General features: G+C 61.3%; 2 protein-coding genes across 3 annotated transcripts; both read right to left on the reverse strand.

The window, feature by feature from the left end:
• Nucleotides 1–2,431: 2,431 nt before the first annotated feature.
• On the reverse strand, nucleotides 2,432–14,236 carry CASC3 (CASC3 exon junction complex subunit). 2 transcript variants are annotated; one of them, XM_040087359.2, is made up of 14 exons: nucleotides 13,967–14,236; nucleotides 12,076–12,103; nucleotides 11,765–11,802; nucleotides 10,243–10,401; nucleotides 10,015–10,166; nucleotides 9,467–9,643; nucleotides 8,578–9,263; nucleotides 6,990–7,054; nucleotides 6,672–6,786; nucleotides 6,017–6,115; nucleotides 4,963–5,177; nucleotides 3,665–3,787; nucleotides 3,427–3,503; nucleotides 2,432–2,858 (listed from the first exon to the last, which is right to left on the reverse strand). In XM_040087359.2, the coding sequence occupies exons 1-13, from the start codon at nucleotides 14,234–14,236 to the stop codon at nucleotides 3,468–3,470; spliced, it is 2,163 nt and encodes a 720-aa protein (XP_039943293.1). In that variant the 3' UTR covers nucleotides 2,432–2,858; nucleotides 3,427–3,467. The 2 variants fall into 2 exon arrangements, with proteins under 2 accessions (XP_039943293.1, XP_039943292.1); XM_040087358.2 differs by lacking the exon at nucleotides 3,427–3,503.
• Nucleotides 14,237–14,410: 174 nt separating this feature from the next.
• Nucleotides 14,411–21,210, reverse strand: MSL1 (MSL complex subunit 1). The gene is made up of 8 exons (XM_040087360.2): nucleotides 21,046–21,210; nucleotides 18,117–18,340; nucleotides 17,400–17,782; nucleotides 16,702–16,766; nucleotides 16,459–16,526; nucleotides 16,104–16,228; nucleotides 15,951–16,023; nucleotides 14,411–15,835 (listed from the first exon to the last, which is right to left on the reverse strand). The coding sequence occupies exons 1-8, from the start codon at nucleotides 21,187–21,189 to the stop codon at nucleotides 15,745–15,747; spliced, it is 1,173 nt and encodes a 390-aa protein (XP_039943294.1). The 5' UTR covers nucleotides 21,190–21,210; the 3' UTR covers nucleotides 14,411–15,744.
• Between the last annotated feature and the right edge of the window lie 5,331 nt (nucleotides 21,211–26,541).

The following is a 26,541-nucleotide window of genomic DNA, read 5'->3' on the forward strand; positions in this document are numbered from 1 at the left end:
TCAGGGCAATGCTCCCCCTGGGAAAGGTGCCCCAGATCTGGCCTGTCCCATCCCCTCTCCCCACGTCGGCAGGGATGGGGGCACTGCTGGCACAGAGCGAACTATTGGCTTAATTAATTTGCTGTTATTTCTCCTAACGAGCTGGGATCTGGAGCGGGCGCTTCCCTGGGTCGGCAGCCAGCGCATTCCCCCGCCCCGGCAGCGAGCCGGGGGTGCGAAGCCTCCAGGCACTGCTCAAAACAGACCGTGTGTAGGAGGGAAAAATTACACCCCGGGAAAAATCCCTCCCCAAGCCAGCGCCTTAACCCACTTCCCAGCTGCAGCGCTGGGAGAAGGGAGTCAGGCATTTTGGGGAAGGGGAGAACCTCCTCCATGAGGTCCCCGTGAAGGGCTGAGACCATGCTCAGACCTGATCCTGCTGCCAGGGCGGGAAACTGAGGCAGCGGCACTGGGGAGGGATGGTGTAGCACAGCAGTGTGAGCAGGAAGGTGATGCCTCCTCCTGCTGCTGCTGCTGTTGGAACTGCTCTGGGACACCCACCCTCCTGCCAGAAGTGAGGGCAGGAACTGAGAGACATGAAGGGAAGGGAGGAGAAGGGGGTGCAATGCACAAAGGGGGAGCTGGGGTCCCCCCTGCCCCTCAAACCCTTCCACCATGGCACTGGCAGTGCCCACCAGCGTCCTTCCCCTCCCAGCCCGGCTGCAGGAGGGCAGAGCTCACCGCCATGCTCCACGCACAGGATCAGGGGGTAACAGGAGCGGGGGACGCGGCCCCCGCCTCTCTTTGGCGTGGGCAGGAGGGCGGGGGGCTGGCGGGAGGCTGCCGAGGCAGCGCGGCACAAACGCGCGGGCGGCAGCTCCCGCACCACCAACGCAACGGTCGGTTCTCCACTGTGAGCCAGCGCGGCTGGGGGAACGGAGGGAGCTCACATCAGCCCCCGGAGAGACAGCGGGGCTCCCTCCAGCCCTGTGGTGGGACAGAGCTGCGCTGGGGACAGACGGCAGCTGCTCCCAGGGATGTGGGGGCGAGGGCGGCTGGCGCCAGGAGCAGCAGAGCCGTCATTTCAGTGCCACCCTGAGGTCCTGAGAAGGGCAGAGCTGTACCTAGGAACAGCAGGGTGGCTCCTGGGGAGGGAGAAGATCCTGGCAGAGGGCAGAGGTGGCAGTGGTCCTGCCAGGGGAGCTCAGATGGACACTGTCCCTGTGGGTATCAGCCCCAGGAAGGACACACGAGAGCTGTCTGCTTCCTCTAGTGCTGTTAGGGATGTGCATCCCAGCGGACAGGAATCCAAATAACACCAAAACCCCAGCACGGGGGTGTAAGGTCCAGGATTTCAGTTGTGTGACCAATGTGTCAATGACACACCGTGGCATCTAAAACACGAGGGGATTCTGCTTTGGGAATGTGGCTTTGGTGGCTGAAACAAGACAAAAAAGGTGACGGAGTCACAAACACCAAACAAAGAAGGAATTTCTGCCCGAGAGCCAGGCACAGATGAGGAATCCACGCAGAGAACGAGCAGGCGGGTGCCAGTCCCCCATCCCGGCCACAGCCGGGGACGGGGCGGCCGAGCCACCGCTCGCTTGGTGACGTCCCCCTCGCCCAGTGCCTGCGCTGGCAGCTGGCACGGCCCCACGGCGTCCCGGCACGTGCTCAGGAGAGCGGCAGGAATCGGCAGGAACGGGCAGGAATCAGCAGCCGGCCCTGCCAAGTTTCCTAATGCAATTTGCAAACGGCTGCGAGGACGCGGCCAAGCCGGAGCGGGGCCGGAGGGACGCGGAGCGGCAGCACTGCGGCACAGCGGAGCCGGCCGGGATCAGCGTGGCACAGCTGCTGACGGCCACGCCGTCAGCTCAGGAATCCCAGAGGGGACACAAGGCTGCCAGGGGGAAGTGAGGCAAGAGCCGGAGCAGGGCTGAGGTGCTTCCCTGTGGGGCCGGAGCCCAGCCCGGTGCGTTGGGGCGGGTTCCAACACCCTCCACAGCCCCAGCAGCAACACCCAGGTGCTGGGAGCAAACCTGGCCCTGCCGAGCTGGTTTGGGTGCCGGCTGGGCTGCTCGGGCAGCGTCGGGGTGCTGGGTGCCCACAAACCTCCCCCTGTCTCTGTGGATTTGGCAGAGGGAGGGTGGAAATGTCCCCTTGTGCTGCTGGAGGGGCAGGGATGGGGGTCACCCCGTGGAATCCCACCGGAGGAGCTCACACACAGCAGCTGCCAACAGTTTGCCTGGAAAAGAATCAGGAGGAGCTCCTAAGTTAAGTGGTTCCCGCCCAGGCAGCGCATTCCTGACAGCTTCCAACAGCTCCCGTTGCCCTTCTCCTGCTCCAAAAGTTGCAGAAATCAACTCGCTAATTGAAAAGAGAATTGAAAAGAAGAATGAACCGGGCTGCGAAGATGTCACTGCTGCTTACCCAAACAAATAAAAACAAAATACCCAAAAGAAACAAATCAGCTTTACTGAAGGAGCTGCTTCATTCCTTAAATAAAAACAGAGACCACGATCAAGCCAGCGGAGTTTGACACCCCAGGAAGGAGCGGGGAACGTTTAGTAATGGGGAGAATTTGGGAGAAGGTGTGGCCAAGGACCGACTTGGGGGTCGGTTCTCTGGCGGCCGCGGCGCGGGGAAGAAGGGGGGTGGGCAGCAGCGAGATGGATTTTGGGAAGGCACCACTCAGGCCATGGGTGCCTGGTCCCGAGCACAGTGCAGGGGTCTCATCCCGCTGCCTCACCTCGGCGCAGGGAAGGAGCCATTCCAAGGAGCAGCTTCCTCCTCGCCGAGGGGCTGAGTCTGGTGCTGGGATTCCCGTGGCCGTGTCCCTACGTGTTGCTCCTCTCCTTTGATTTTTCAGCTTTGCTGTCCTGGGAGGGGGGAAGAGGGAAGAGCAGCAGAGGTTTAGGGCCCCCCAAAACCCCTGCATGGGGGGAACAGTGCTATGGCTGGGTCTTGCCAGCAACACCCCCACCCACCTCTCTGGGCACAACCAGCTCCCTGTGCCAACCTCTCCTCATGGTTCCAGATTTTTCCATCACGAGGCCTTTACAGGGCCCCTCCATCAGACAATTTGCTTCTCAGCCCTCCCCAAGTACCCACTGGCACGTGCCTGCCCGGGTCTGGGCTTGCTTGGCTCCCATACGTGAGGAAGGTACGGGAAGGGAAACCAAAAACACACACGGCATTCCAGCACGCTCACACATGCACAGCTCACAGCACTGGAGCAAGGAGACCATTCCCAGCACAGGGAAGCACTTGCATCCTGAAAAACCTTTAACTCTATTGCCTGAATTATCTGCTGAGCTCTCAGCGTTTATCCTTCCAGAGAACTCCCTGCCTCCTGGCTCCTCCAGCCAGGGCTGGATTTTTCCCTCTCAAAATCGTCGTTTTCTACCCTCAGCAAACAAAATAAAAAAGAACCAACTTCAGACTTACTTTTTACGTGGTTTTAGTTTTAAAGATTTAAGTAACTCAAATTAACTGGAGCCCTGCTTACCACCTGCAACGAGAAGCTGAGGTTTGGGACAGGTCAGAGATGAGACAGTTTAAGATTTCCCCTTACAAACGAACAATGTTATTTGTTTTTTGGGATGGGAGGAGGAACCGCAGCCTCGCACACACACACCAGGGACACCACACACACACACGAGGACGGACGGCGAGGGGATGGTACCTCTGGAGGCGGTGGCTTGATGGTCACAGGCTGGGACGTCCGGCGGGGCGGGGAGGGCTTGGGCTGCACCTGCTGCTGGACAGTGTTGTAGTAGGTGACCCCCCCATAGACCTGGGACTGCGCCTGCAGGAGCAGCAGGATCAGAGCTCCGGGCTGGGGGGCACTGAGAGCCCCCCCTGGGGCTGGACAGCTGTCCCCAGCCAGAGCCAAGAGGGGCTGTGCCCCCCAGAGGTCACCTCCTGAGGTCCTCTGTGCGTCCCCACCCCTCACCAATGTCCTCCCACTCCGGCAAGGACAGGACACGGCCTACAGAGATGGGATTTCCCTCATCCCACAGTCCATGGAATGCCTGAACTTCCCAACAGCAGCTTTTCTGCCTGGACACAGCTCCCCAGCACCTCCAGCCCTGCAGCCTGGGGGGAAACTGCCCTCAAAGCAGGGGGAGGTCCTGCCGGGATCAGCTGGAGCAGTGGGAAGGGCAGGGACGGTTGGGAGCTCAGGGAACATGCAGCTCTCCAGCCTTCCACGGCGTGTCAGCCCTGCTCCAGCCACGGCACCAGGATCTGGTCTGCTCTGGTCTCATCTGCCTTTTCAAGGATCTGGTCTGATCTGCCTCCTCACAAGGATCAGATCTGGTCTGATCCTCAGAGAGATCCAATCCAACCTGCCTCCTCAGGGATCTGATCTGCCTCCTCACAGGAATCTGCTCTGCTCTGACCCACGTCCCTACAGGATCTGGTCTGATCTGTCTCCTCAGGGACCCAATCCAATCTGTCTCCTCAGGGACCCAATCCAATCTGTCTCCTCAGGGATCCAATCCAATCATCTCCTCAGGGATCCAATCCAATCATCTCCTCAGGGATCCAATCCAATCTGTCTCCTCACTGCCCAGCAGTGACCTTAGATACGGAGTTGTGCAATGGAGCAGGAAAATCCATCCCCGTGCTGTTCACACCACCCAGTTCCCAGCCTTCATCTCAAACAGAACTGACTTCCAAAGCCATTCCCAGGGCACCCTTGGCTCAGCAGGGCCCTGGAGGGGCTGCTTCCCTCTTCCACAAGGGAACACCTCAATTCCAGACCCTCCCCAGCCAGGATTTCACCCACTGCCTGCCACGCTCAGGGAGCTGCACAGCAGCCATGAGAACAATCCTTTCTGGGATAAGAGCAGCCTTTCCCCACGGAGCAGCCCAGCTGCTCCACATCCCCTCCCAGGAACACCTCGAAGAACAAACCCCACGCTCCACAACATCCCATCTGCTCCTGCCCGGCAAGGAGCCGCGGCGCATCCGGCTTACCTGCGTGTTGGAATAGAGATGAGGAGGAGGCGGAGGGGGCAGAGCTCCAGGGGGGTAGGGGTAGCCAGGATTCCCGAAATTCATCACTCCAGGGGCGGAGAAGTAAGTCGGAGTGAGCAGCTGCTGCGGCGGGGGCTGGCCCGGGGGCATGGACACTGGTGGGGGGTAGAGGCCGGGGTTTGCCATGGCAGGGGGCGTCTGGTGGGGGTGTAAACCTGCAGGTGACAGGAAGCACAGGGATGTCACCCAAAAAAGCCAGAGCGTCCCTGGGTAGCAGCAGGAAGGAGCATGCTCTGCTCCGAGATTTCCCTGCAGCCCCACGCTGGGGAGGGACACAGAGCACAGCAGAGCAGAGCAGAGCAGAACAGAGCAGAACACAGCAGAGCAGAGCACAACAGAGCACAGCAGAACACAGCAGAGCAGAGCAGAGCAGAGCACAGCAGAGCAGAGCACAGCAGAGTACAGCAGAGCAGAGCAGAGCACAGCAGAACACAACAGAGCACAGCAGAACACAGCAGAGCAGAGCAGAGCAGAGTACAGCAGAGCAGAACACAGCACAGCACAGCAAAACACAGCAGAGCAGAACACAGCACAGCACAGCACAGCTCCCTCCCCAGCTCTGGATTCACCGGAACCAGACGCGGCCCCATCGCAACTCCGGTGCAGGAAACAATTTGTGTGGGCAAGCGGAGAACATGTTCGACAGCTCCCAGTTCTGCTTTTTCCTGAGCTACAGGGCCAGGGAGTGAGGAACCAGCCCAGTGCCCACGGAAGGGAGTGGCCCAGCCTGGTGAGGCCCCACAGGGACCTGCAAACATCCAGCTGGGAGCTGCCAAAGCTTTGGTTCCTCCCGTCCTACACCAGCTGGAAGCTCCAGAAATACCTATTTTTTCTTCCCTTAAAACTGACACTGGTTCAGCTTCACTGTAGGAGGGAGCAGGTCTCTTCCACGTCGTAGAAATTAAGGAAAATGGATTCCCCCCCTGCGATAGAGGCTGTGGGAGAGCAGAGTTCTCTGTTCCCCAGGTCCAGGGGTGTCCCACTGGCTCCTCACCTGGATGAGGGAGGTGCATCTCCGGCTGCACAATCATCCCTTGGGGCGGCAGCGGGGCTGGGTTCTCACCGTGGGTGTAGATTGGTCCCTGGAATTGTACTGCAACAACATGTGACAGGCTGTGAGGAAAAGCTCTGTGGAATTTTGCTCCCCTGAAGCCGAGCACACACAGCCCAGCCCGCCCCGAGGGCTCCCACAGCACACAGAGGCTCCCGGGCTTACAGATGCCACATGCTCCCTAAAGAAAAGCCTCCTACTCCCTCTAGAAAGCAGGAAAATACTCAGGGAATTTCTTCTCTAACACTTTAAATGCTGGAGGGAATTCCTAATCCATCCCCAGTCCTGTTCTCCCCACACTCAAACGTCAAAGACCTGATTTAAAGTTCAATTTAAATCCCGGTTCTCGGGAAGAATTGGGGTGCTCTGAGAGCCCTGGCACAGAGAGGGGATAACATTGGGGATAATTCCACGGGTTTAAACACAACCAGGCAGGCTCCCAGCTGCCTTTTAGACACTGGATGAGGGGACACAGTGCCACTACAACAAACACAGGAGAAGACAAAGCCCCAACCCTGACAGGAGTGGGGGGATCCCTGCTCCGGCTGCTCAGCTCCGAGCACACACGGAGCCACAGGAGCAGGAAGGAAACACTCACGTGGGTCGTAGTAGTGCCCTTCCACGATGCTGATGTGCATGGGGGGCGCGGGCTCCGGCACCGGGGGTCTCTGCCGCTGCGATGAGTAGCGCTTCACGCGGCCCCCCTGCACCGCCTGCGAGAGTCCAGGGCTCAGGGAGGGGCTCTGGGGCACCCACCCGACCCCCAAAAACCTCCCCTGGGTCACCCCCAAACACCTCCACAAGGGAAAGGCCAAGGCATCACCGGCCTGTAATTAATTACCACCACCCCAACACAATTAGAGGCCGCGTCCCGCGCGCGGCGGAGCCGGAGTCACGCTCCGGGATCACGCGTTACCATCTCCTCCATCCGGTTAAACTGCGGCGGTGGCCCGGTTCCCACGTGCACATGGTTGGGAATACCTGAGGAAGGAACAGACCGGTTATTACTGCGGTTTGTGCCGGTTCCCAGGCCGGAGCCGCCTCGCCTGGAGGCGAGGCTGCGGCTCAGCTCTCGCCCCCGTGACACGGAACCTTTGGACTTCATCGCCCCGGTGGTTTTAAATGTTTTGGGACAAATTAGAGGCTGTTTTGTCGCTGCACGCTGGCTCACGGCGCTCAGCAACGCCTAAATCCTGCCCCAAAACTAAATCCCCAGCTTGAAACTCGGGTCCTGCTCTGAGCTCTGTGTCTGCTGAGACACAGATCTTTTCCAGGCGGATCAAGGATCCGTGTGGGATCCGAAGCTGCAGTTTAAACCCTCTGCAGGGTGTAAACACTTCTATCACAGGCTCCTTTGGATTCAAACAGTAATCTGAATCCATGTGAATTCACAGCAAAGTGTATTTTAAACCATGGCTTAAAACCACAAGGTTTTAAGTGATCACAGTGACCACAAGTGCCAAGGTGATCACAGGTGATTCCAAAGGAGTGAAAATGGACAAAACAAACACTGGTAGTGCTCGTGGATCACTGACAGCGCAAATTCAGGCAGAGGGATACAGAATGGGCTGATGAGAGCCAAATGCTTCCCAGAATTACTCCTCCCTCCTCTGCTAGGGACTAAAAAAGGACAGCAGAGTCATCATCCTTCTCACAGCAGAGAGTGATCTTGTACCTGCAGCCAAGAACTGGCCTGTGGGAAATTTGGGGAGATGCTTCATTTTTGCGCATTAAAAAAAAAAAAAAAAAACCAAACCAGACAATCTAAGCACTTTTGAACTCTCATCCCACTGTGATGTTTCCAGCCTGTCCAGGGGTCTGTTCTCACAGACTTCACAATCCCACCAGTACCAAATGACTTCTGGTTCCATGACCTCAACCTCAGAGATGCTTATGAAAGCAGCAAGCCGCTTCCTTCTCCTTGCTCCAGTTTTGCTCCCCTCGGGAAGCATTCTAACACTTCCCAGAGCAGACTCTAATTCTGCAAAGGGATAATTATACCTGGACAACCTCTCCGTGGATGTGCAACTGGATCTGTCCTCAGCTGGCACCAGCGTAACTCTGCTCCATGTCCCTCCCTCCTCCCAGGCACAAATGGATTTGCCAATCGCAGCCAGGCCTTGGCTACTGACAAGCAAATCCCAGCGCCAGGAAATGAGCTGATAAACAAGGAAAAGTTCCTTCCTGCTCCAAGCAGGACGCCACAGAGCCCAGTTATTGATCCTTATCTCGTGCTCTCCTGAAGCAGGGGTCAGTCTTGCTGTGATTCACATCACAGGGAAAGGATCCCCCCTGCTTCCCAGCCCTAATTTCATTCACCTGCACCGAAACGTTTAATTTCCCTTCCTCTCTGCTGTTGTATCCATACTGCGCTTTCTCAGCAGGAACCATCAACTCTGCACCCACCCTGGGACGGGGCTGGGGCAGAGACAGCTCAGCTCCGACCAACCCCACAGATCAGGAGGCACTGGGCTGATGAAAACCAGGAGGCTGCTCCCACTTACCCCTCAGCTCCCGGGGCGGGATGAACTGGGACTGCCCCGGGCTCCAGTTCTGCTCTGTCAGGTTCATCTGGGTCATCTCCTGCTCAAGTCCATCCACGCTGGATTGCGCCGGCGACTCCCAGTTGCTTTTGGCTGGCGGGGGGGAGGTCTCGGCTGGTGTGGGTTTTGGAATCACGGGAGCCAGCCCCTCAGAAGCAGGAGCTTCCTCTGCCAGTTTCCCCGCCTCCCCGGCCTTGACTCTGGTCCTTCTCGCTCGGGAATAAGATTTCTTCTCGACCGGTCTGTCCGGCGGCGGCTGCGCGGCGTCGGCGGCCGTGGCTTGGTTTTCCAGAGCCCCCTCCTCCTTCCCAGGGCTGCCGTGGACATGTGTCACCTCCAGCTCAGGGGACGTGTCCCTTGACGGGCTCTGCTCCGCACGCTTCCCGCGGTAGCCGCTCTCCTGCTTGGCTTGTTCCCCGTTGCGGTGCGGGACAGCGGCCTCCAAAGCCCGGTAGCCCGGCCGGGTCTCCTTGTAGCCCCCCATCCTGGGGTAGTTCCTGGCAGGAGGCATCCTGCCAGCACTGGCAGAGCTGCGGCTGTTGAAGGACCGTGGGGGAGCCGAGGGGCTCTTGGCACCCTGGTGCCTCGGGGGTTTGGGGGGCCTCTCGTTGGACCAGTTGGGGTCTCGCTGAGGGGGACTGCCAAACCTGAGGGAGAAAAATAGAACCATTCGCTTAGGAAGAAACCCCCGGGTGGGAGGAATCGCTGTGTCAGGGAACATCTCCTCAGAACGCACATCTAGAAACCCCAGGAAGGTGGTCCCACATGACAGAGCTTTCTCTCTCTGGAGCTCCAGCCCTGGCCCCTCTCCCCGGGACAATCCAGGCCCTGGTGTGAGCCTGGGGCTCACCGTGGTTTGCGCATCCTGCGGGGTTTGATGTCGTCGGGGTTGTGGGCTGACCGGATGTCGTATCCGTACAGCGCGATCAGCTCCTGCCTGGTCTTGGGGGCCTGCTCATCCTCACGGAACTTGTCGTGCTCCCAGCGCCCCTCGTCCTTCCACAGCTTCCGCTGACGACCCTTTGGCCTGGAAAAGGGACACAGGGAGGAGCGAGAGGCTGTAAGGCCGAGATGTGGCAGTTGGGAGCAGCTCCACACACGGAGCTGGAGCATTCCTGTGGCAGGGAATGCACAGGAGGCAGCAGCCCTCCTTCCTCCTCCTGCCCAGCAGCTGCTGGTGACCCACTGCTATTTGGGAAAAGCAGCTCCGAGAGCACGAGGCTTTTTTTGCATCTCTTCCTCAAAACAAAGAGCTCAAGTGTCCTGGCAGGACACAGAGCAGGTAATGGAAGCACAGACCTTCCCAGTGCATCCCACTGAAGCGAGGAGCCCTGCTGCCAGAGGCTGGCCTGGAAGCTGGCCTGTCCCTCCCAGAGCCCCAGGGGGACACTCACGTACCTGACCTCCTCCTCCTGCGTCTGCCCTCGGAGGTCATGCTCAAAGAAGAGCCCCTTGCGCGGGATGTACGCCGGGTTCTTCCGATCCTCATCGTCGTCCAGGTGCTTGGGAACCTTCTTCCCCACCTTCTTCTCCACAGGCTCCGTGCTCTCCTGTCAGAACCAGGGAGCTCTCACCACTGCAGCAGTCCTGCTGCCAGCCCCCAGCCCGGAGCCGTGGGACACCCACCTGCCCGTCCCCGCTCTGCCGCTCGCCCGTCACCGCTCCCTTGGGATCCGCCTTCTCATTCCCCTTCTCCCCTCTGGCCACCGACTCGCAGGAATCGTTGCTGTCCTGCTTCAGCTCCATCTTGGAGCTTTCTTCCTCGCTGTAATCCTCTTCCTCTGCCTGGGAGACACCCAGTGACTCAGATGTGCTCCATTACCAACAGATGTGCCAGGAATCTCCCCAAATCTGGAGTCTGATCCAGCAACAGATCACCCAGAAATTCCCTCAGTTCTGGAGTTAGATCCCTGCTCCAGACATAACTCTTCCAAAGCAGGCAATTAGCTCCTAAAATTCTTCCTATCCCTGTATTTTCACAGGAAGAGCAAAGGTTAAACCCAGCCTCTCCCAAGGGAGGGAGGATCCAAGAGGCTTTGTTGAATGGAGCTGGGATCAGCTGCCCCACAAAGATGCGGCACCCCACCGCTCCAAAAAGGCTCCTCCAGACTGGCAAGACTGGTGATTTCAGGCCCTTCCTTCCACACTGAGGGCCTGGATCCAGCCGGGGCCACGGTTCCAAATTCCCTGGAGTTCCTCAGCTGACTCACACTGCTCAGGAGCATGACCTGGTTTCACCCCCAGGAGCCTCTGGAGGCTGGAGCCGAACTAAAAATAGCTCGGGGTGATTAACCAAACCCTGCTCCATTTTCCTCTTTCAACACAGCCTTTGCACATCGGCTGCTCCCGGTGTTTATGCCGGGGAAGCCCAGGCTGGGCATTATTTTTAGGTACAGGAACAGAGTCATCCTGGCACGGCAGTGATGCAACAACCCCGCTGCCACCGGGAGCCTCCACACGGGATTCCAGGCTGGAAGAGCTCTGGGAGCTGCCCCGTCACCTCTGCAGCCTGCGGCGCCCTTTCCTTGTTAACAGCATAGATTACCTCCCAAACTGAGATTAATTCCCAAATAAACAGCTTGGATTTCCTCTGCCTGGTGGTTTGGACGTTCTCTAGTGTTCTCTAGCCACTGTTTCCCTCAAGATTCCCAAAACAGAGATGGATTTTGCTTAGAAAGTCTTCACTATAATCCTTAGAGACCAGAGCTTCTCTAAATTTCCTGTAAATCTCAAACTTTAGAGTGCTGAACTGAAAATCCAGGGAAACCTGCAGCCCACAGGCATGGGTGGGATGAGATTCCCTCAGTATCCCCCAATTCCCAAAGTGCATCTCCCCTCTGGCCGCTCCCTCAGAACAGAGGGAAGCTCCTGAGGTGCTCCCAACCACCACTTTGCTTTTTAATTCCAACTAATTAAAACCCAACAAGCATCCCACATTCCTCCCACGCCCTTCCTGGCCATGGCAAATCCAGTTCCCAGTGTGAGGAGCCAGGAGGGTTTTCTCTTGCAGCACAGTGCCAGGGGCTGGGACTAGGGGAGCCCATTTCCTCAGGAGACAGAGGGGTCAGTGAAGAGATCCAAGGACACAAACTGGGTTTGTGCTAAAACTCAAGAATCAGGGGCTCAGCAGAACAGAGATCGCCCTTACCTCCGAGTCCTCGGCGCTTTCATAGTCAGAGAGCACGGCTGTGGGGAGGGAAAGGAGCGGGGGTCAGGGCAGGGCTGGACACGGCTCCTCTGCCACGGCACCAAACCCCTTCCAAAGGGAATCCGGGTGCCAGCACCACCCCAGCTCGGGAGGGAGCAGGGGACAGTTTGGGACACTGCCCCTGTACCCCACGTTTGCCTGCTGCTACAAGTGAGTGTTTGGCATGGCAACAACCACGGGATTGTTGGAAAAGCTGGTTTTGTCTGGTTTTCACTTTTTTTTTTTTGCACGCAAACAACCCCATCACTCACCATCGCCTTCGATGCCATCCTCACTTTCCTGCAGAGAGAGAAAAGAGAGGGGTGTTAGAGGAGGGGAGGGCAGCAGCTGGGTTCCAGCAACATGGAATAACTGATTCACAAAACCACAGAATAATTGAATTGTTTAGATTGGAAAAGATCTTTGAGATCAAGTCCAACCTTCAACCAGCACCAGCCCCATGTCACCACTAAACCACATCCCCAAAGGCCACGTCCACACTCTCTGTACACTTCAGGGATGGGCATTCCACCACTCCATGGGCAGCCTGTGCCAGTGCCTGGCCACCCCTTCCATGAAGAAATTTTCCCTCAAAACATACTTTCCTAGTATCTATCATCCTAACACCTTTTCCTAACAGCCACTCTTTTATCCCAATGTCCATTTTTCCTCATTCCCAGCACCCCAGGATCCTAGACATGATGATAGAAAGGTCTGGCCCTGACTCTGTTGCATCCACCCTTGGACGTTCAGCTCCAATGACCAAGAAGAAACAAATTCCAGGCTCCCAGAGCCTTTATCCAAGAACCTTCTAGAGCAGCTACAGCGGGGGAATACTGAGAGCAAAGCACAGCCTGTCAGTGCTGGGGGTCTCCAGGGAACAGTGACGGGAGCCAGAGAAAGGGCAAGAACAGGGAATAACAAAGAGGCCGAGCAGGACCTGGCTCAGGGAAGGGGCTGGATGAAACAAACAGCTCAGAGCAGGAAAAGTGCTCAGTAAAACTGCTGCCCAGAGAAGCTGTGGCTGCCTCATCCTTGGAAGTGTTCAGGGCCAGGTTGGACAGGGCTTGGATTAAACTGGGACAGTGAAAAGTGCCCCTGCCCATGGGAGAAGGTGGAACTGGATGAGCTTTAAGGTTCCTTTCAAACCAAACCATTCCATGATTACAGCGTAAAGACAAAGATCAACCCAAGTGAACAGGAAAAACAACCCCAGAGCACAAACAACCTGACCAAGGCGACAAGATAAACCCAAAACCACCACAAAAAAACACACAAGAGAGTCAAGGTGAAGCTGGAAATAACCAGCCCTGGAATCCAAAAGAGGAAAGAGCTGGAAATAACCACCATTAGAACACAAACCAGGAGGGAATTGCACCTGGATGTGAACTGCAAGAACAGAACTGCACAGCAGGGTGAGACAGCAGCACCCACATCCCCCCACCTGCCCTGATTGCAGGGACCCCAGGAGCAGGGACAGCACCCCAAGAGCAAGGACAGCACCCCAAGAGCAGGGACAGCACCCCAGGAACAGAGATAGCACCCCAGGAGCAGGGATAGCACCCCAGGAGCAGGGACAGCACCCCAAGAGCAGGGACAGCACCCCAAGAGCAGGGATAGCACCCCAAGATCAGGGACGGGATCTCAGACTGGAGAGATCCAGGCACAGGGAGCGAGAGCAAAGCCCCTTGCCTAGTCCTGGGGGCTGCAGTGCCCACCCCACCTGAGGCTGCCCCAGCCCAGCTCTCCCACACACACTATGGGGGGGTTCAGCCCAATTCCCCAGACTGGTGTCCCTCAGCTCTGCACCCCCAGTCTGTCCCCAGCGTCCCCACACCCCGCAGCTCCTAATATCAGCCGCCCAACTTCCCCCACGCCTCTCCGACACCAGAGCCCCCCAGCCCTCCCACTCCACCCCAAGGCCCTCCTTAGAAACCAAAACCCCTCTCTCAGCCCCCCTCAATGCCCTGGGTCCTCAGTGTCCCAACACCAGAACACCCCTCAGCCCCCTCCCACCTTTCCCCAGGGTCCCCAACCTCCCCCCGGATTCCCGCAGACACCAGAACACACCGCGCGGACCCCTCCCTCCCCAGGCTCCTCAGCGTCCCCAAGCTCCCCGACTTCCCCGCGGCCACACCCAGATCCCCCCAGCCCCTCACTCACACACTCCGACTCGGCCGCGCTCTTCCCCCCCGCCCAACCGGCGCTCTCGGTGCCGCGGCCCCGCGGCCCAGCGCCGAGGGCCCCCGCGGCGCCGCGAGGCGGGCGGTGCGGCAGGCGGGGCGAGCCGGACCGGGAGCGGGAGCGGGATCCGGAGCCCGAGCGGGAGCGGGAGCGGGCGGAGCCGGGAGCGGAGCCAGCGCTGTCGGAGGCCGCCGAGCCCTCGCTGTCCTCGCTGTCCTGCGAGGCGCGCTGCCGCCGCCGGTCCGCCATCTTGGCCGCGGGGCACCACGGGAACGGCGCGCGGCCCCCGCCGCCCGCACCGCCCCCGCCCGCCAGGGGGCGCGCGCCGCGCGCGAGCCGGTGACGTCACCGCGCCGCGGAAATGACGTCACGCCGCAGGGCGGGTAAAGGAGAGGGGTGGAGAGAAAACACCAGGACCCAGCGGCTTTTTCCTTGTTTATTGTAAAAAAACCAACCAAACAAAAAAAAAATCCAACAGAAACAAAAAACCAACAACGAAAAGCAATAAAAAAATAATAAAATAAAACCAGCGAGCGAGCGCGGCCGCGCCTGACCGCACCCCCTCCCGTAACGTGTTTAGAACTCGGTGGTTTTAGAACTTTATCGACTTTTTTTAACGATTTCCGGGTTTTTTAAGCTTTTTTTTTTTTAAGGTTTTTTTTCTTAAAGTTTTTTTTTTTTTCCCTAAGGTTTTTTTTGTGGTTTTTTTTTTTTGTAAACGAGTTTTCTGGCGTTCAATAAGCTCGGGGTTAATTATAGAAAGGGGGGCAGTGGGGGATCAGACTGGGGGGGCACAGGCTCAGTGTAGGGACAGGAAAAAAGGGGACAAAAAGGAGGAAAAAAAAACGGGGAAAGGGGAGGGGGAAAGTGAGGAAAAAGGAGGGAGATAGGATGAAAAAGGAAGACAGGGAGAAAGAACAGAGGAAAAAGGAGGACACGTGGAGCCCCTGCCCATGGAGCCCCTCCCCACCCATCCAGCACCAAGAGGGTCCAGCAGCACCCAGGGGCTCGGATAGGCAATAATCGCCCCCCTCACAGCAAACCCCTCACCCGCCTCAAAACATTTAAATTACACTTAAAAAAACCATGAAAACCCCCCAAATTGTGCGCACAGGGTTTCTATTTCACAAAAAAAAAAAAAAAAAGAAAAGAAAAAAAAAATTTTTGCTTTTTAACTCTTCCCCTCTGCCCCCGCCAACCCACTCCAGAGAGGAAAACCTCCAAAGAGGGGGAAAACCTCCCAAAAGAGAATCCCAGGCGCTTCCCAGCTTCCAAGCCGCAGCCGGCTCCAACACAATCCGCTGTTTATCCTGCTTTCTAACTAAACACAACGTGAAGGCAGCAGCGGGTGACTCCCGGGGGACGTGGCACCCTCAGACACGAGATCTGGTGCTGGTGATCCCCACGCTCCCACTGCACTCGGTGAGAGCCCCAGCTCCCAAGGCCACGGGCTGCGGAGCGCAGGGGCGGCACACCGGGGACTCCAGGATGGGGTCAGGATCTCCTGCTGCCCCGGGGAGTGGAGCTGCTGGCCGGTGGCACTGGGATGAGTCCGGGAAAACGTTCCAAAACCCAAACGAACAAAACTTGGGATCGCAGAAGAACGAAACCATCCGTCAGCACGCAGCAGCTGGCGGTGACCCGGTGATGGCAGAACTTCTGGCGCCGTAGAGGTGTTCGGAGCCCTCCCAAGGACACACGGAGCTCCTGGAGGTGTTTGGAGCTCCTGGAGGTGTTTGGAGCTCCCAGCATCTCCCTTATTTCCGACAGGTCCGGTGCGGCGTCTGCTTCTTCTGCACCTCCAGCCGGCAGCGGCTGCGCTCGTCCAGCCAGGGCAGCTCGAAGTTCCTGTGGGGACAGCTGGTGTCACTGCAGCACTGTCCTGACCCAACCTGGGCAGAGCACCTTCCTAGGAGTGACACCGGCACTCCCAGCCCCAGCCCCTCCCGTCCCCAGTACTCACTGTGGGGTCAGTTTGGGCAAAGGCCGGCCAAAGGCGACGACGGGCAGGTAAGGGGTGATGAGCAAACTTTCCACTGTGGAGAGACACCAGAGCGTGTGAGACCCCCCCCCATGTCTGCACCCCCACCGCCAACACCCCCTCCCCAAGGCTCACCATCATCTGGCTCAGGGAAGAATGAGGTAACTTCAGGTTCCGACTCCTGAATCCCTTTCCTTTTGTACATTCGGAGCTGCAGCCGCTGTAGGATTCTCTGTTCCCTGATCCGCTGGATGTCCCACCTGGAAACCATGATGGTTGGGGAAATGAGGAGCCATGAGCGGTGCCAGAGTCCCCCACGGTGATCATGGGGCTGCACTGGCTGCCAGTGATGTGAGAGCATCCCTCCTTCTGCAGCACTCCTGGTGCCCATCCCAGCTGCACCCTGCCCTGCCCCTGCTCTGGGTGACACCCCAGGACCCTCCCCTGTGAGACTGGGACTCCACAGCCCCATTGCTCCCTTTGCTCCCACCTTTTCCTTCGTTTCTCATCCAGCTCCAGCTTTGCGTGTCGTTTGGAAAAGACGCTGTCGTCCAGGTTCTGCAACAACACCGGACGGGGATCAGTGCATCATCCCGGGGCCAGATCCCCCGCCACAGCCGCCCAACCACAGCCAGGGTTTATGCTGGATGAGGGGATGAGATGCCACCAGCTCTGGGAGTCTGGGACAGCCCAGAAAACCCCGTGGCGCCGCCAGCTCCGATGGCTCACGTACCTCCAGGAGGTCCGAGGGGCTGGGGTCTCTCAGGGGCTCCACGACATGGTCCCTCCAAGACGGAACTGCAGGACAAGGAGGAGGGTGTTACCCCACACCCAAATCCCCACCACCTCCCCGCGCCCTCCCTGCCCACCCTTCCCCTTGGAGCACAGCTTGGGATGTCCCAAACTCCCATCCTGAGCCAGCAGTGGGAGCTGCCACGGGACAGCAGAGCTCATCTCCACCCCCTTGGCCAAGCACACAAGCAAACCTGAGCCAGGGACGTGCCAGGGTCTGTCCCAGCCGGAGTGGTGAGCCACCTGGCACAGCCCAGTTCCCACCGCCAGCACCAACCTCGCTGCGCTCAGGGCAGGACAAGCACTGGATCTGGGGACAGCGGGTGACCCCGGTGCTGTGTCACCATGGCACGAGCAGGAGTCACATCTCCTACCCACCCACAAGTGGCTTCACCACTTGCTCCAAGACAGCAGCCAGGAGCCCTGCCCAGAGCGGGGTGAGCCGAGATGAGATTTGGGAGAGCCCAGAGCCGGCACCCACCACAGCACAAGGAGCCAACAGCGTGGCACCTTTCCCAGCACCACAGACACTCCCTGTGGGAATTCTGGGAGCCCTTTCCCAGATTCAGAATGAGGGTGCCGAGCCCTGTTCCTGGCTTGGCCCCACGGCAGCTTCTCCATGGTTCTCTCCATCCTTACTTGCTACGGTCTCCTCCTTTTTCGGAGAAGGTTCCCGCAGCGGCAGCGGCGACGGGGGCGGCTGGTGCCAGCGGCACAAGTACATTTCGGTGGTGGAGAGATAGGGCAGGTCGTCGGCCTCGCTGACAAAGCCTTTCTCCTTGGGGTGAGTGCCGGGGCCCTTCGGCGGGGCTGACGCTCTGAGTGGGGTCTCCGGGAGCGACCGGGGTTTTTCCGGAGTCTCTTGGCTCCGCAGTTCTCGTTTACAAACAGTTTCAGCCAAGGAGCCGCCCGATTCCTCCTTCCCCGGGGAGTGCTTTGGAGTTTTACTCTTCACTTTGGAGAACTCTGACACGAGTTTTTTAACAGGCGTCTTCCTCTCCGTGCTCCCAAACGCTGGCTTCCTGCGGGAGGAAGAAGAGCTGAGCCAGGCACATGGATCCTCACCCTGCACCAGGGTCGCTCTGGGGGTGCTCCTGGCACCCCCAAACCAGGGCTGCTGCACCAGGGCCAGACTCAAGCAGTTTACAGAGGGGCCTCCCCACCATTTTGGGACCCTGCACTCCCCACAGAGGCTTTCTTGAGGTTCTCCTGGACACAGGGATGTGTTCCTGGTGCTGGGTGGCCTCTCCAAACACCTCAAATGCCGCTGGGCAGTGCCAGCCCCATAAACAGAGGGTGAAGCCATAGGGAGCGTCCCCCCCTTCTCCCCACGCAGCCCCCCCATGCACTCTGTACCTTTTATGCCCCTTCCCGTTCCTGCCGTAGGGGAAGTGCTTGGGCTGCAGGGTCGGGGGAGGCTCCAGCAGGTCCTGGGGACACTCCAGAGGCAGCTTCTCACAAGTCTCCGCCTCCGGCTTCTCATCCACCTCGAAGCCCTGGAAGATGCGGTGCTTCTCCCGCTCGCTGTCCTTCTTCACCAGCTGCACCCGCCTTTCCATGCGCTCGATCCGCGCCAGGAGCTGCAAGGCAGGTGAGGGAGGGCTCACCCTGGCGTGGGGTCACCCCCGTGGGCATCCCAGGGCAGCTGCCACTGGGCGTCCAATGGCACAAAATGGCCACTCCCTGCCTGCCTCTCGTGCCCCAGCACTGCCCACGCCTGTGTCCAGCTGCAAACCCCAGTCTGAGGGGGGATTTCATCGAATCAGAGAATCCAGGAATGGTTTGGAAGGCACCTTAAAGCCCATCCAGTCCCACTCCCTACCATGAGCAGGGACATCTTCCACTATCCCAGGCTGTTCCAAACTCCATCCAACCCGGCCTTGAATACTTCTAGAGATGGGGTAGCAGAATCCAGAGAATTTGGGGGTCCCACCCTGTGGACCTCCCCGAGGATGCAGGAAGGAGGGAGGGGAGGTTTGCAATTAACTGTGGGCTTAAAGAGCAGCCAGTGACCCCTGCCCATGGTCACCTGCCCCCAGCACCCCCTGGCACCGTTTAGAGGGGTTGCTTTGGGCAGCAGAGTGGGGGAATCCTGACACACCCCGAGGACACGGCTGTGGGGGAACCCAGCCCAGGGCACCCAGGGTGTGGTGGTCCCATCTCCCCACCAGTGTCACCCCGGGAGGCAGCGCCCAGGGGCAGCCCCTGAAGTCCCATCACGGGCTCGCCGCAGCGACTCCTCCATGTTGGGGGCCGCGGCGCTGCCTGCGGTGACATCACGTGGGGTGTCCCCGTCCTTCCCGCCACAACCGGGGCCACCCCCGCCGACACAGACACTGCAGCTGGGCACGGCCACCCCGCCAATGGTGGCACACGGGCTGCGGGGCTGCCAGGGGGTGACCCACGGCTGGGAGAGGGGAACACGCAGCATCTGTGGGGTGGCACAACACCCATGGGGGGACAACACAGGCAGGGCAATGTCGGGGTGGGGGGCACACAAGTAGGCCACCTATGGCGGGGGGACACACACGGCATCTCTGGGGTGACACAGACAGGACACCCGTGGGTGGGGGAAAAGGGGGGAGGAGGGAGCACAGCTCAGCTATGGGGACCCCACAAGGCTGGCAGCCTCTCGTGGCTGCGAAGAGCCCCAAATCCCCGGGGTGGTGGCGCAGCCCCGAGCGGCGGGGTGACGTCCCTTGCGGCCGCGTCCCGCCCGGTGCCCGCGGTGGCGCGGCCCCTTTAAGGCCCCCCCCACCGGAGCCGTCGCCATGGTGACGGGCGGCGGCCCGTTAACCCCCGCCCCGCCCCCGCCCTTTGTGCCCCCGCGGCTTTGTCTGGGGGGGGGGGCTGCGACCCCCGGGGCGACCCCCGAGGGGGAACCCAGGGACCTCCGGGGGGGCCCCTCGGGAAGGGTGGGAGGAATTGCCCCTGGAGAGCGTTTAACCCCTTGGGGAGGGGGGGGGCATTAACCCTCTGGGGGGTTATGTACCCCCCCACGGGTACCTTGGAGAGGGGGGCAGATTCCGCCATTGGGGTATTGCTTCTCAAAGAGGGGGGGTATTAACCCCTGCAGTGCCACGGGGGGTTAGGGGGGAACAGAAACCCCCAAGGGGGGGTGTGGGGGGGTATTAACCCCTGGGGTGCCAGCGGGGGTGGTTAACCCCGAAATGGGGGCACGTTAACCCCCAAGGCGCCTCCCCCACGAGGGAAGGACAGTCCCGATGTGGGGCATTAACCCCTGGGGTGCCACGGGGGGGCGGGGGGGCAGGTTAACGGCCATGAGGGGGTGCGCTAAGCCCTAGGGTGACACGGCGGCTGGACGTTAACCCCTATGGGTGGGGGGGGGACATTTACCACCCCAAAAAGGGGAACTTTAACCCTCGAGGGGAACAGAATTAACCCTCAAAGAGCGGGTGGCCATTAACCCTCAAGGGGATGGAATTAACCCCCAGAGAGAGGTGGAATCAACCCCCAAAGGGGAGGGGGCATTAACCCCAAAGAGGGGTGCAGTATTAACCCTCAAAGGTGGGGGGCATTAACTCCCATGGGGTGCGGAATGAGGTGGGGGAATCATCCCCCGAAGAAAGGGGCACATTAACCCCCACAGAGGGCACTGAATTAACCCCCCAAAAGAGAGTTGAAATTAACCCCCAAAAAGGGGGGTATTACCCCAAAGAGGGTGGCATTAACCCCAACAAGGAGGGTAAAATAACCATCGAGGGGACGGAATTAACGCCCAAAGAGAAGTGAAATCAACCTCTGAATTTGGGGTATTAATCCCAAAGGGGAGCGGGGAGCATTAACCCTAAAGAGGGCATGGGGGGGGGGCACATTAACCCCTCGAGTGTCACAAGGGAGTGCGAACTTTCCTGTTGGTGGGCAGAATTCCGCCACAGTCCCAAGGACCCCTGGGTGGTGTTGATGACCCTAGGGGGAGGGGGCATCAGCCTGCGGGAGGGGTATTAGAGCTAGGGGTGGTTGAATGGAGTGGGGATCACCCCACGGAGGGGTCACCCCACAGGAGAGTGTTAACGCTAGGGGTGGTTAACCCTAGGGGTTGGGGCGGGTTAAACCTGAGGGAGGTTAAACCTAAGGGCGAGTTAACCCTGAGGGGGGCGGGGGGGTCACCCCACAGGGCAGTGGGTTAAATCGGGGGGGGGGGGGGGGGGGGGGGGGGTTAAACCCAAGCAGGGGTTAACCTTGGCGGGAGTTAACCCCTTCCACGCCGCATTCCCGCCCTCCTCCCCGGTGCCCCCCCCCCCCACGCCTTCCCCCGCCGTACCGTGTCGCGCTCGGCCCGGAGCTCTTCGATCTGCCGCTCCTTGGCCTGCAGCTGCTGCTGCTGCTGCTCAATCAGGTCCAGCTGGAGCAGCAGGATCTGCCGCAGGCAGGCGGCCTGCCCGGGCGACCCTCCGCCGGCGCCCATCGCTGCGAGGGCCGCGGGCCGCCGCTTCCCCGGCTCCGCGGGCCCCGCTCCCGGCCCCGGCCCCGCTCCCGGCCCCGCCGCCGCCGCCTCCCCGGGCAGCCCGCCCGCATCCCCCGCCGCGGCCCTGCCCCCGGCCGGCCCGCCGGCCCCGCCGCGGCCCCGCTCCGCTCCCGCTCCGCCACCCCGCAGCCGCGGCCCGTGTGTGCCCCCAGCGGCGGCGGGGCCCGGGGCCGCCGGGCCGGCGGAGCGGGCCTTCCTCCCCCTCCTCCCCCCCTCCTCCTCCTCCTCCTCCCCGCCCGCCCCTTCGGGCCGCCGCCGCCCGCCCCCCCCGGAACGCCGTGGACCGCATGGCCGGGCCCCGTTACCGCCCGCCGGCACCGCGGGGCGGCGGCGCGGGGGGCGCCGGAGGCATGGGCGCGGAGCGGCCCCCGGCCCGGGGATGACCCGCGCTGGGACGAGCCGCGCGGGAGGGCGGCGGGGCGGGGGTCGGTACCGGGCACGGGACCCCGGGTACCGGCGAACGGGGCTCGGCGCGCATGCGCCGGCGGCGGCGGGGGCGGTGGGATTCCCGGAGGGTTGAGGAGCGGGGCCGGTCCCCGCCTGGGGACCCCCGGCGCGGTGCCCGCCCGCGCCGCTTCCCCCGGGCCGGGGTGGGGTGGAGGGGGTGGTCGCGACACGCGGACACGCGTGGGGCGGGGGTCCCGCGCCGCAGTACCGGGGGCGGCCGCTCGGGGGCCCCCGAGCGTGGCGGTACCGGCTCTCCGCCCCCGCCCCACGGGGGGGTCTCGGGTCACGGGCCGGTCCCGCGGCGGGAGGGGGACACGGCGGCGACGACACAAAGGGACACACCGCTACGAGACCCCCCACGCGGGGAGCGCCCAGAGGGGTAGGCGGCTTTGCTGCGATTCTCGGGGTCTGCACCTCCCCATAGGCGCGCACATTCCCCCCCCCCCCGTGTTGGACCCCGCCGTGCACACACGCAGAGCTCTGCAGTTCCTGCTGGACGTGTGCAAGAGCGGGCACACACGCACAAGTGTGCCCGCACCACCCCCTCTGCAGAGGCTGCAGCCCCAGCGCACTCGTAGGTACGCGGACATGCACACGCGTGTCCCCCTGCAGGGAGCGACTGCAGCCCCCACTGCAGCACAGGCGCAGCCCGCAGGCGTTGCAGCCCCGACTGCAGTCCCAGGGCACACGTATGCACACTCATGCACACGTATGCACACGCACAGCTCGGAGTGCAGCCTCAGAGCACACGTACGGGCGCGCACGGACATGTATGCACACGTACACACACACACACACACACGGAGCAGCATTTCCCCCTCTCCCGCCTGAAACTCCACCCCCCCGCGGCACACGGGGCCGTGTCACCGGGGACACACAGGGGACACGCGTGGCACGTGCTGGGGACGCACAGGGGACACGTGGGGGACGCGCCTCTCCGCAGAGCTGCGTTCAGGGACATGCAAACACACGCGGGGGGGAAGATCCCCCTTCACCCAGCCCCCTGCCAGAGTCAGGGCACCCCTGCTCCTGGTGCCCGGGTCACACCGGCGGTGCCACCCCCGCAGTGTGGCACCGGGGAAGCCCCTCCGCGGTCCGTGCTGTGCCATGGGTCACACCAAGCCCTGCCAGCGGCTGTGCCCATCAGCGTGTGCACACGAACGGCTGTTATTCGGACACGGGGGGGGCTGCGGTTGTACCCCCGTGTGATTGTGCACACCCACACGTGGCTGTGGTCACATACAGGGGTGGCAGTGCTTGTCACCTGTGGGCTGTGCCCACACACACGCGTGTGTGTTTATGCGTGTGTGCAGCCATTCTCACACACACACACACACAGAGCCGTGGTTGTACACGCGTGTGGCCACATTCACACACGTGCGTGGCCGTTCTCATATTCCTGTGGTTGTACACGCGTGTGGCTGTGCTCACACACACACGACCACAGATACACACAGAGCTGTGTTCACACACGTGTGACCATGTTCACACACACAGAGCCATGTCCACACACGACAGTGTTCAAACACGCAGAGCCATGTCCACACACACACGTGTGACCATGTTCACACACACAGAGCCATGTCCACACACGACAGTGTTCAAACACGCAGAGCGATGTCCACACACACACACGTGTCACCATGTTTGCACACACAGTCATGCTCACACACAGGTGTGACCATGCTTACACACACACAGCCACGTCCACACACACAACAGTGCTCAAACACACAGAGCCACACACACGTGTGACCGTGTTTACACACACACAGCCATGCTCACACAAACACACACCATGCTCGCACACACGTCCGTATCCGCACACACGGGTGCCGCGTCCCCGCCGTGCCCGTGCAGCCCGGGCCGGTGCCGGTGCCCGGTGCCGGTGCCGGTGCCCAGCCCCGCTGCGGCAGGCCCACGTGCCGGCCGGCGCCCGCCCGCACATGGCTCTGCAGCACGGAGGCTGCTGGGGCTAAAAATGGAGCAGGGCGCACATGCCAGCGCCACGTGACGCGCATGGAGAGGGCTCCCCGCGAGAGGAGGAGGAAGAGGAGGAGGAGGAGGAGGAGGAGGAGGAGGGAGGCCGCTCACATGGGCTGGCACAGATGCCAAGCGGGTCGCTGGCCACGACGCCGTGGCCTCTGTGTGACCTGTGGGTTGGGGGGTTGATGGGGTGCCCCCCCCCCCCAACTTCCTCACACATTTGACCTTTGTGAAGGTCAAGCACGGGGTGAGGGCGGAATGGGAAAGGGGAGGAGGGTTCCTAAGTGGTGGGTCTGAGGTGGGGGATCTGGAAGCCGAAGGAGTTCCCGGTGCTGTCCCGCCCCCTACCCCCCCTTCACCCCCCCGCGGGGTTCCAAGGCTGCAGAGGGAACACAAAAACATCAGCACGTGAGACCTTGGAGGGGGCAGGTGCGAGGGCTCCCCACCTGCCATCTGGGGTTACCCCCCCAGACCCCCCCACATGATGAACACCCTGGGGTCCCCCCTCCTCCAGGGGTCCTGCACCCCTTTTTCACCCCCTTGTCACAGCATCACCCCAATTTCCGGGACCCTGAACCCTCCTCGGGTCCCAACACTCCCAAACCCTACCCCAGTGCACCGTTCCTGCACCCCTGAATCCTCGTGGGGTCCCTTCACCCCTTGACCCTGCATCACTTTTTGGATCCCCGCAACCTCCTGGGGTGCATTCACCCCTAAATCCTGCATGTCCACGAATCTGCGCACTCCTGGTCTCCCAAATCCTGCATTCCTGCACCCGCCTGGGGGGGTCCCTGTACCCCCAAATCCAGCACCCCTGCACCCCCAGACCCTGCACTTCCTGGGTTCTCTGCCCCCCGACCCAGGCCTGCCCCATTCCGCAGTGCCAGGACACCGTGGGGTGCCCCCCCTGCCTTGGGGTGCCCCCACCTGCCGTGGGGTGCCCCAGCCCAGGGCCAGGCCTGCCTTGTTTACCCGATTTTTCCCGTTCCCGGGGAGGGAGGACGATTTTGGCAGCGGGAGCTGCTGCCCCAGCCAAGAGCCAGGGGCCGAGCCAGGGCTGCTCCTGGCAGGAAAACACCCCCAAGCCACCCCAAACCCCAACGCTCCAAGCGCTCTCCTGGCCCCCCACAGCAGCACTGGGGCTCCTGTCCCACTCCTCCCCCTCCAGTGCTGTCAGTGGGAAGGGATGAAAGGGGGGGTCAGGGGTGCAGAACCCCCAAATTGGGTGGGACCCAGCACCTCTGCTTGCCCCCCCCAAAGTGCATTTACTGGTGGAGAAACTGAGGTTCGATTTGTGTAGGGTGACACGGGGACACAGCTGGACCCGGTGTCCCCAAACCCACAGGGCAGCTGCAGCCCCACGATGGGGCTGGGGGTGTTCAAGTGGGGCTGGGGGTGCAGGGCTGGGGGTCCTGTCCCCTGCCAGCCCCCGGTGTCCAGCCTGGCGGCCGAGGAGGTGACAGGCGAGAACGAACCCCCCGTTCCCGGCGGAGACGCCCCCCCTTTTCCTGGAAAAGGTTCAACAAGGTAAACAAGGCTCCAGCCCCGAGTAAAAATAAACCCTCGGCACGCAGGCGCCGGGCGGGAAGCGGGGCGAGCGTCACGCGGCACGGCCACGGCACCGGCACCGGCATCGGCACCGGCACCGGCACCGGCACCGGCACCGGCCCCACCGGCACCGGCCCCACTGCCCCTCTGCTGCCTCCTGCCCCCCGGAGCAGTGGCAGGGGAAGGAAATGCGGACTGCATCCCCCATGGGGCTGTTGAAGTGGGGGTGTCCAGGGGGGGCAACTGGGGGTCACGGCATGGGAGTTCTCCCGGCAGGGGCACGGCCGGGGTGACGTGTGTGCCCCCCCCGACACTCCGCGCACCCCATGGCGGGTAGGGGTACCCCATGGGATCCCGGCACGGCGGGATGGGGCAGACCTGGATTGAGGTGTAGAGACCCCGGGAGGTGCAGGATCTGAGGGTGCAGGATCCAGGGGGACAGGATCTGGGCTTGCAAGGGCCCCAGGAAAGTGCAGGGATGCAGGGTTTGGGGGTGCAGGTTACGGGCATGCGGGGTTTGGGGTTGCAGGGTGCACAGATCCGTGGAGGTGCAGGATTTAGGGGTGAATCTGGTGGCATGTGATGACCTTGAGGGGTGTTCAGATGCCCCCTCCGCGCCATGGACTGGTTGGCATGGGCACTGCCGGGATGGGGTGCACAGGGAGCCATGGGAAGCCCCCCGAAGCACAGACCCAGCCTCTGAGGGCGTTCGCGGTGCACGTCCCCCCCTTGTCCCGGTGTCTCTGGTGGCCCCTCTCCCTCACCCCGCTCCTCATGGGTGGTCCCAGAGTCGGGATATTCCGGAAATATCCCAGCTGTGCCCAGCCTGGGGTCCCTGCTCACAGCACTTTCACCAGGACCGCCCCGTGCCGGGTTCCCAGCCTCACGGCGGGACCCCACAGTGTGACCCCAAGAAGTTTGTCCCGTCCCTCCCAGCCCCGCTCCCGTCCCGGGGATTCCTGGGGGATCAGGCTTTCAGGCGAGCATCACAAGCGCCGTGTGCCGCAGCGCCGTGCGCGGGGATGTTTTCCCAATCCAGACTTGCGGCTGAGTCACGGATAATCACCGGGAACGTGCCGGGAGGGAAACGAGGAGCTGCGTGGGGCCGAGGCCACCTGCACGGTCCAGGCACGGCCCTGCGGGCAGCCGGGTGCCTTCGCCCCAGGACCGGCGTTCCCCCCCCGGGTCCCCCCGTTCCCGTGCCAGCCTGGCCCCACACATCCTTCCGGGAGCTGCCGCGGTTCTCCCGGCCGGAGGTGCCGCGGCACCGCGCAACCGCCCCGTGACTCAGGGCGAGAGCACGTCCTGTAG

Source organism: Hirundo rustica, chromosome 27, assembly GCF_015227805.2.
Source record: "Hirundo rustica isolate bHirRus1 chromosome 27, bHirRus1.pri.v3, whole genome shotgun sequence".
NCBI classification, from domain to species: domain Eukaryota; kingdom Metazoa; phylum Chordata; class Aves; order Passeriformes; family Hirundinidae; genus Hirundo; species Hirundo rustica.

Bases quoted from the DNA above. Each gene is read 5' to 3' on its own strand.
- CASC3 (XM_040087358.2), bottom strand. From the start codon at position 14,236: ATGGCGGACCGGCGGCGGCAGCGCGCCTCGCAGGACAGCGAGGACAGC. The intron at 9,264-9,466 runs GTGAGCCCCAGG...TTTCTCCCTCAG, and splicing joins CGCAGGATGCGCAAACCACG to GTTTGGCAGTCCCCCTCAGC. The intron at 6,116-6,671 runs GTGAGTGTTTCC...ATGTTGTTGCAG, and splicing joins AGGGCACTACTACGACCCAC to TACAATTCCAGGGACCAATC.
- MSL1 (XM_040087360.2), bottom strand. From the start codon at position 21,189: ATGGGCGCCGGCGGAGGGTCGCCCGGGCAGGCCGCCTGCCTGCGGCAG. The intron at 18,341-21,045 runs GTACGGCGGGGG...CCTGCCTTGCAG, and splicing joins TCCGGGCCGAGCGCGACACG to CTCCTGGCGCGGATCGAGCG. The intron at 16,024-16,103 runs GTGAGCCTTGGG...GTCTCTCCACAG, and splicing joins CTTCCCTGAGCCAGATGATG to TGGAAAGTTTGCTCATCACC.